At 36.1% G+C, this 8377-nt stretch overlaps 2 protein-coding genes and 1 long non-coding RNA gene across 5 annotated transcripts; 1 reads left to right on the top strand and 2 right to left on the bottom strand.

The window, feature by feature from the left end:
- Positions 1-1077: 1077 nt before the first annotated feature.
- LOC120073114 lies at positions 1078-1822 on the bottom strand. Its single transcript, XR_005480678.1, has 2 exons — positions 1306-1822; positions 1078-1222 (listed from the first exon to the last, which is right to left on the bottom strand). It is a non-coding gene; the product is annotated as an uncharacterized LOC120073114 (long non-coding RNA).
- A 235-nt stretch (positions 1823-2057) lies between these two features.
- Positions 2058-6120, top strand: LOC120073112 (50S ribosomal protein L4). 2 transcript variants are annotated; one of them, XM_039025735.1, is made up of 10 exons: positions 2058-2457; positions 3054-3067; positions 3169-3344; positions 3462-3523; positions 3703-3826; positions 3971-4119; positions 4660-4767; positions 4858-4977; positions 5121-5294; positions 5738-6120. In XM_039025735.1, exons 3-10 carry the CDS (start codon positions 3236-3238, stop codon positions 5837-5839), a joined length of 948 nt encoding a protein of 315 aa, XP_038881663.1. In that variant the 5' UTR covers positions 2058-2457; positions 3054-3067; positions 3169-3235; the 3' UTR covers positions 5840-6120. The 2 variants fall into 2 exon arrangements, with proteins under 2 accessions (XP_038881663.1, XP_038881662.1); XM_039025734.1 differs by lacking the exon at positions 3054-3067 and having other exon boundaries at positions 2061-2457.
- Positions 6121-6653: 533 nt separating this feature from the next.
- Positions 6654-8110, bottom strand: LOC120073113 (chaperonin-like RBCX protein 1, chloroplastic). Of its 2 annotated transcripts, none has more exons than XM_039025736.1 (6): positions 7863-8110; positions 7690-7784; positions 7488-7605; positions 7169-7185; positions 7025-7087; positions 6654-6935 (listed from the first exon to the last, which is right to left on the bottom strand). In XM_039025736.1, the coding sequence occupies exons 1-6, from the start codon at positions 8014-8016 to the stop codon at positions 6861-6863; spliced, it is 522 nt and encodes a 173-aa protein (XP_038881664.1). In that variant the 5' UTR covers positions 8017-8110; the 3' UTR covers positions 6654-6860. The 2 variants fall into 2 exon arrangements, with proteins under 2 accessions (XP_038881664.1, XP_038881665.1); XM_039025737.1 differs by having other exon boundaries at positions 7874-8105.
- Between the last annotated feature and the right edge of the window lie 267 nt (positions 8111-8377).

The following is an 8377-nucleotide window of genomic DNA, read 5'->3' as shown; positions in this document are numbered from 1 at the left end:
TCACAAACCAATTGTTCATAAGAATAAGAAGTAATCTCAGAGGTAAAACAGATATTTAAATATGATTTAAATATATGAAGATGAATATATGTAAAAATTAATTTAATATTTAATATTAAATTAATTAGTATTATTTAAAAATTAATTTAAAAAATTAATTTTAATAACATTAACTTTTTTTTCCAATTTTAAATTCAAAATTGATTTTAAATTGAAAAGTTGGTAACATCCATCTTCTACTTGCTAACACAAACACCATTTCCTCCTCTTCATTTACTCCAAGCATGAACTGTAACCTATGCAACTATCTTCCTTGCATGATGGTCTGCAATATATTGAAGAGATCAAAGTGATTTTGGGAGAGGCAATTGATAGAATTTTAGTTGAAAATTTGTGGTGAAGAAGGTGTTCTTCAACTAGATTGCTGCTGTGAGCATTTTAAAAAACCCTTGATTAAGTTGTTTTGAGTCCCACAACTCAATCTAATGGAATAGTGAGGAAGATCTTGAGGTGGTATGCAACAAAATTTGGAGAAGTTTGCAGCTGGAGATTGAACCTTAAGAAGTTATGCAAAAGTATGTCATGAAACCCACCTGGTTTAAACATGCTCATAATACTCATAATATGGAAGTTCAAACATGCTCATAATACTCATAATATGAAAGTTCAAACATGCTCATAATACTCATAATATGGAAGTTCAAACATGCTCATAATACTCATAATATGGAAGTTCAAACATGCTCATAATACTCATAATATGGAAATTCAAACATGTTCATAATACTCATAATATGGAAGTTCAAACATGCTCATAATACTCATAACTGTCCTGCAACAAGTATATCACAAAGACAAAATCATGCTTCTATTAATTAGATTTAATCTAGGCCGCCTAACACGAAGACACTGGTAATAGTACCACTTAGCTCAAATTTGGTCACGAATATTAGTCCACGAAATTAATCTTTCTTAAAGTCTTTGGAAAACTTGAATCAATCCTAAAACATACATTGCCAAATTTAATTTAGCAACCACGGTCTAAAATCATGCATTCACATTATGGGTAACCTTAAATTCAAGCCGAACTAAACGGGTAATCAAAACCTTTAAAGAAAACTCATAAAACATCGTAAAACTTATCAAAAATCCTTCAAAAATCAATCCTTGTAATGCTGAACAACTTGGAATGATCCAATCTTCAATCCAAACTCCGATTGTACTGAACGTTAACCAAACGATATCAAAACTTAATGGATAACCAAGATATCTAAAACTCATTGTCAAAATCCACTAAGAACTTACCTTTTAACTCCAAAATTCTGGCATAACACAACAATCCACGATAGCAGGCGACGACAGGCGTCGAGCGGCGGGCTCAGATATGGAAAACGGCGCGTCGACTGGCGAAGGGGCGAGCGGCGGCGCGAGCTGTTGGCGAGGGGAGAGGTGTACGTGGGCTACGATTGACGGACGACGAGGCTGACGACTCGCGCAGCCGAGTTTCAAGAACAGCATGGACGAGGGGTTGTCGGCGTTCGGTAAAGACCCAAACGCGATGGCTGACGGCGTCGGCTTGAGGGTGAGCAGCGGCGACGACAAGGGTTTCCTTCGGGGGGGAGGGCTTCACTTTTCTTTTTTTTTTTTCTCTCCCTACTTGCCAAAAAATAATAATCAACCCTTTTTTCTTTTCCTTTTTAAATTCCAAATCCCACACCAAAATATTTTAAATCTTCCAACAAAACAAATAGAATTAACTCCATAAATAATCAAATCTTCATTGCAAGTCCAAAATTAAATTCATTTAATTCTAAATAATTAAATTATATTTTAATTTAGTCAAATACATTCTAATTTATCGTCCAACATAAATTAAAGCTTAATTACAAAATAATTGGGGTGTTACAATTTACATGATTTTTGTACCATTATTTTTCTTAACAAATAGCAATACAAGGAGGCTATTTCGGCTTCGAGCCATCTCTCTCTATTTCTCCCGATTTGGGCTTGAAGGCTTCGTTTTCGAAGAATCCGGAAAAGGTCTGTAAAAGTGTTCACAGCACACCACGAAGAACGGCCCAGATTTGGAGTTTGAATTCCCGAAGAAGAACGAAGGTGGCCCAAATTGTGGTCTCTGCATCCTGTCTGGCCTGTTAATGCCTTCGGTTTCCGCATCTCTTTTTGTTCTGCGTCTCCCTCGTAAAGCTCTGCGCATCCTCACATTACCAGCCACAGCAGCGCCGCTCCTTCCGGCCGCCGTCTCAGCTGTTGCCGCCGCCGCACGCTGCTCTCTCATTTTTCGACCAAAGCCCCGCCGCCTCTCCCTCTCACCCTCTTTCGCTCTTCGAGCTATCAGAGTTTCTTCTCTCTCTTTTCCTTTCTCTCCGAAACAAAGTCGTTCAGAACCTTGCCGTTGTTGATATTGCGCCGCCACTGTTCTTATTTCAGATCCTCAAGGTTTTTAATCTCTTTTATTTTGTTTCATTGGGTTATTTTTGTTTATCCGCATCATTAATGTGCAACTAGTCTAATTGAAAATATAAAACTAGGAATTCATAAATCACAAATTAGAATGAAAAAAAGATCGAATTAATGTATTGAAAGGAACAAAGAAACATATCACTATTATTCGAATCCGTAAATATTGAGTGAAAAAAGATGAACAAGGCCAAAAGAAAACTCACCTAGTTCAAGATTTAAATTATTGTTATAGATTAAGAAAAATAAGGAAAATATAATGGGCAAACAAAATTGAAAACTAACTTTGAGTTTGAGTTCGATCGAATGATTTTTGAGTTGGTATAGGAAGGCTTTTGCATATGAACCAGTGTAAATTTAAAAGAAAAATCTCTCTTATGTGGTAGAATTAGGAACAGATTTCTGAAGTAATCTCTTATGTGGTAGAATTAGAAACAGATTTCTGAAGTATAACATGAAAAATCCTGTCAAATCCGAAATTTGTTTTCAAACAAACAAGACTTCAAATCACAACTCATCTTAATATATATATTTATTTTTATCCATTCCTAACACGTGCAATATTCCAAATTCAGGGGTTCAAACAGCGGTACGTGATCTTTATTATTATTATTAGTTTCGATATAGTTTTTATCATGGAACTAGATTGTGAGGTATATTGCTAAACTTTTAGAGAACTTACTCTTGTAGATGACTAGGTAGCTGTCTGATTGTTGCATAACCACTCCACCGATTCTTTTAGTGGTACGCTGTTAATATGGCAATCTCAGTGTCGAGAAGACTGTTGCGCTCTATGGAGTCCTTGTCAACATTTGGGCAATGTAATTCTTTGTGTACTATGAGTCAGTCATTTTATAATTCCCATGGTAACGCATTCTCATTCCCACCTTATTTCAATAAAATTTCATTGTGCAATTTTTTTTTTTCTTCGACGTACGGATGCTTTCATCTAATTCATTAACTTTTATCATATGTTTGAGTAGAAATTTATGGTCGTGTTAATGGGAGTAGCTCTGTGTTTGCGGGCTGTTCTACCCTTTTGAAGGTACTCTCTCGCCAAATGCAATCTCTCTGTTCAAGTTCTAACTTCTTTACTCAAGGGACATGATGTTGAAGTTTGTAGAATGTGGATTAAAAGCACATCTTGATATCTAATGCACGTCATTTCTTTTTCTATCGTTACACATCCACATTTATTTGTCTGATCATTGTGTATGAAAACAGGCTGGATCCTTTCTTGCCTCCCGAGGGTTTTGCAGCTCAATTTTGACTCCTGAGTCCAGCAATGCTGCATTTCCTTCTCACTTACTGTCCGCTAAGCCGGTGGTATTAGAAGAGCGCAAGATAGGTAGCAATGTTTTTCCTCATTTTGCATCCTCCATAAGATTGTAGGCAATATTCTGTTCTACTCTTATGGTGATAAGAATTGGCATATGGAACACTTTTGTGGTTGGATCGCTTTTGTGGTAAATAAATTATGTTGCATTGTTAGGACTTCTTCAAGACCTGATGATTCCCGTGACAAACTTTCAAAATGAAGACAAAGGCTTTATGGTCTTGGCTGGAGATGTTTTTGACGTTCCAATCAGGAAGGACATCATTCATCGGGTTGTTAGATGGCAGCTCGCAAAGAGACAGCAGGTATTAGTTGTTGTCTCCTGATGCACAGTTTGAGACTAGAGACTGATCGGATAGAAATAGTGTCTATTAAGGGATTTATTTTTCTTTATGAGTATCTATTTTTGTTCCTTTCTATTTATTTGATTAATAATTTAATATATTTCCTTAATTATTTGCACCAGAGGATGATATTATGAGGAATCGCCACATAGTGACTGTCGATCTTGCATTTTAATTTGTTTTTAAATGAAACTAATATGCTTGTACAACAAAGGAGACAAATCCATTTGTAATTTCATTAAAATATTGGTCCTGTTGAAGGAACCAATTTTTTGGAAAAGAGAATTGTATGTGTATATATATATAAGTCTTGATCAGCTTACGCACACTTCGATTAATCTCTGAGGAGTTTTGTAATTATCATTAAGATGTTTAGAAGGTAGTTAATCTATTATATTGAGTGTCATTATACGCTTAGAAGTTAGTTAATCTGCAAGATGTGGGTTTTGGGTAAGTTCTTAGAAGTGATTATTAAATACTAAGCATCTCGAGTGATGACAGGGAACACATTCGACAAAAACAATTAGTGAGGTTAGTGGAACAGGGAGAAAGCCATGGAATCAAAAAGGTACTGGCAGAGCAAGGCATGGAACACTTCGTGGTCCTCAGGTAGCTAAGATTTTGCTTTGAATAACGTTCATAATATTATTACCAAAGTTATTAGACAATAGTTGCTAATGTACTGGATGATGATTATAGTTCAGAGGTGGTGCAGCTATGCATGGCCCTAAACCGCGAAGTCATGCTTTTAAGCTTAATAAGAAAGTTCGTCGCTTGGGTTTGAAGATTGCTCTTTCAGCTCGTGCTGCAGAAGGAAAGGCAGGTGTTTTTTTTCTTTCTATCATTTTAGCTGTATGGATTATTTTCTAAAATGGTTTAGCTCACGTGCACATCCTAACTCATGATATTTTCCTTCCATTTGCTTCTGAAACCTCATTTTGTGGGAATTTTGTGGCTCGCAGCTTCTGATATTTGATAATTTGGACGTCACTACACATAAGACGAAGAACATCGTGAAGTATGTCAATGGAATGGAGAATACTAAAAAACTACTTCTAGTTGATGGTGGCCCCATAGATGAGAAGCTGAAGCTGGCCACGCAAAACCTTCATTACGTCAATGTTTTGCCTTCTATAGTAAGTCTGCTTGATTGCTCCCCGTTTTTTGTTAGTTTCGTAGGCCCTAGCCTAAATCTACCTTTTATTTGTCTGCTTTGAATGTCGCCATGTAAGATTTCCATACCACTTCTCTCTTATAAAATCATATTTTGAGAGATACTTTAAATTGTAAAATATTTTATATTTTTCCGGCTCATTTAAGCATTTTTGATCTTTCACTTGGTGTAATAAGTTATCGAGCAGTTACCATTTCAGTTCTGTACTGTCTTATTAATTGTTATCCTGAATGTCTAGATGATGCTCTTGTTCACCTGAACTGTCACATCGAACATATTTTATATTTGATGGAAATGCATATCTTGCTCAGATTGTCATATTGGATTCCATCAACATTGATTTGTCGCAAGTGTTTAAATCCATCGACTTGATTACTGACTCTCGTTCCCAATTTTATTCTACAGGGTTTGAACGTTTATGACATTCTTCTACATGATACTCTTGTGATGTCTCGTGATGCTGTAGAAAGAATTGTTACCCGGATGCACACTCCAATCAGCCGCTGAGGCCGCAGTGCATTTCTCCTGAATTACATATGTTCCAACTTCAGTTTTAGATCAGATCAGCAATAACCTTCATTGATATTTCCGCCCTTTTGTTGTTTCCGTTAAAGTATTTATCACACTGGAGTTTGAAATTTCCCTTGTACTGATCGAAGGCACTGGATAGTGAGTTTTGAAGCTGTAGTTTGTGGGGTTCGAAAATAACAAAAAGAACTATTCTTACCGGTGGATTGTCAATTTCTGCAAATCTTTCTTTTACATATCAAAATTATTCTGTTTTGATAAGATGATATGACAATATGATGATGTGATGGATGATATACAACTTTAAAAACAGCCTAAATGAAACAAAAGAAATTGGGGGAATGAGAGATGGAAGGATAGTGTTTTGCTCTTCCGAGCCTATCTATATATGAAGATCCAACTATACTGGCGTCTACGTTGGCCAGCCACTGATTTCCCAACAAATCACTTTTAATCATGCAGATTATAATTATTTCCCCAAGTTAAGTTGGCAAAAAGTCTCTTGCATTAGCTTCTGCTTTGAGCCAAAGCATTTCTGAATTCATTGATCGTCTCTTTGCCCCATTGAGGTCTGTTCTGAAATGCATTGCGTTCTCATTCATCCCATATTTTGGTTCTTAGACATCCCTGAATCTTATTGTTTCTTGATTTCTTTTAAGCAAATTACTTGGTCTTTTTAGTCTTCTCTAATACTTATGATGTGCAAACCACAAGACAGTGTTTCAGACGAGCTGTTTCACAATTTTCTGAACTTTAGGTGAGGCGTAGTTAATCTTCTGCAACGAGTGAGTACTTTGAAAGCTTTACAACCATTGAACAATTTAAATTGTGATAAATATTATTTTGTAGCTCGCAAGAATATTTAGAATGAATGTTTCCGTGTATTACCATCACTGGGGTTACTACTTTTTCTTTGTTACTCATCTCATATCATACACACACTGGATTTATGTATCCTCTCTTGTTTTACTGCAAAAAGTGAAGACAATGCAGGATTTCATCACTTCTCGGTGTCTGATGGACTTGTCTCCGTCACGTATTCTCTCATCAGTCTCGTGTTGGATTCACTAACCATCTGAAAAACAATGAATCTCAGCTAGGGTAGCAAGCAACTGATCATGATGCTGTTAGGAAAATGGCAGAGAAATGGACTAGTTTTCTTACTTTGAAAGCTAATCGCTTGAGGTTGTCCCACTCAAAATCGTTTTTGCAGTATGCAGATCGAACCTGGAATCAATGATTTGCTTACTTATGAGTATTTATCACAGTGGGGATGCATTCATCAACTCTCAAGTGTAAAGAACTAACCTCTAGAATGCGCAATGCTGCCCAAGCCAAGATATTCACCAAGATTAGAAGGCTCCTTGTTAAAACAAGATACGAAAACTTGATTTACAAAAACTTCATTTTTCTTCATACTTTACTAAATTAGAATCTACTAACTATTGGCTTCCCATGTTGACAGGCTTTGTCCAAAAGAAACTAGGAAAAACATCTGAAGGAAGATCATGCATTGCAGTCCTCTTTCTGTATGCTCCTAAGTATCTATTTTTACATTTTTGGTCCCTAATGAACTCATTGTAGATTTGGGCCAAAACTAAAGAAACAAAGTGGATTTGGGTTTTACCAAGAGATTTATGCCTTGACGATTCCCGCATCAAACTGGCCAGGAATTTGTCCCCATCATTCAATGAATGTCTATCAAGAAACTCCATTAACTCCTGGTACGCCTCTGGATTATAGCTCTGTTCCACCAGAACAAGAATCAATACCAATGCAAACCCACATAACATGACAGAGCTATTAAAATAAAGCAATTGAAGAGCAACCTCAAGCTGCGCAGTCACTATCCTAACAGCAACATACGTGAAGAAATTATGCAGATTTCTGGCTGCCTTTGATTCTGGTGAGGCTTCTCCAAACCCTAATTTTGAATATAGATAAACAAACAAACATCTGTGTATCCCAAATAGAAAAACAGAAAGAAAGAGAGAGAACCCACCGGGGACATACATCTTACTGCAATGCAAGCGCATAGACTTGGTAGCTTTTGGCTTTTTTGGCCAAACTGGAAAAACATTGCTTCTGTTTAAATTGGGCAGCGGGAAAAGAGAAGGGAACTGAGTAGAGGAAAGAATCCTTGCAGATGGTTCCATTGATAATCTAGAGCTTTATCAAATTTCTTCAAAAGAAAACTAGAACCAGAGAAAGAGAGAGAGACTTCCAAGTTGGAATTCAAATATCTTTTGCAATCCACCACAAGCTTTCCAAATATCTTTCTAGTGTCTAGACACGTGGAACTCTCACCATTAAGATATCCAATGACACATCGTTTTCAATACTTAAATCTCAATTTTCACTATCAACATTTTCATTTTTCCATAGAAAAATTGGTGAAATATAAGAAAATACCGACAAAACACTGTTAGTATGGATCTAATATTAATGTTAAGAAATTTAGTGATAAAGTTTTTATTATTTATTTAAATATAGTTTAAATTAATTTATGTTTATAGT

This window comes from Benincasa hispida, chromosome 3 (genome assembly GCF_009727055.1).
Source record: "Benincasa hispida cultivar B227 chromosome 3, ASM972705v1, whole genome shotgun sequence".
Classification (NCBI taxonomy): domain Eukaryota; kingdom Viridiplantae; phylum Streptophyta; class Magnoliopsida; order Cucurbitales; family Cucurbitaceae; genus Benincasa; species Benincasa hispida.
This window is presented reverse-complemented; position numbering and strand designations above follow the sequence as displayed.

Bases quoted from the DNA above. Each gene is read 5' to 3' on its own strand.
- LOC120073112 (XM_039025735.1), top strand. From the start codon at position 3,236: ATGGCAATCTCAGTGTCGAGAAGACTGTTGCGCTCTATGGAGTCCTTG. The intron at 3,345-3,461 runs GTAACGCATTCT...ATGTTTGAGTAG, and splicing joins GTCATTTTATAATTCCCATG to AAATTTATGGTCGTGTTAAT. The intron at 3,827-3,970 runs GTAGCAATGTTT...TTGCATTGTTAG, and splicing joins ATTAGAAGAGCGCAAGATAG to GACTTCTTCAAGACCTGATG.
- LOC120073113 (XM_039025736.1), bottom strand. From the start codon at position 8,016: ATGGAACCATCTGCAAGGATTCTTTCCTCTACTCAGTTCCCTTCTCTT. The intron at 7,785-7,862 runs GTGGGTTCTCTC...ATTCAAAATTAG, and splicing joins CAGTAAGATGTATGTCCCCG to GGTTTGGAGAAGCCTCACCA. The intron at 6,936-7,024 runs GTAAGAAAACTA...ATTGTTTTTCAG, and splicing joins TCAAGCGATTAGCTTTCAAA to ATGGTTAGTGAATCCAACAC.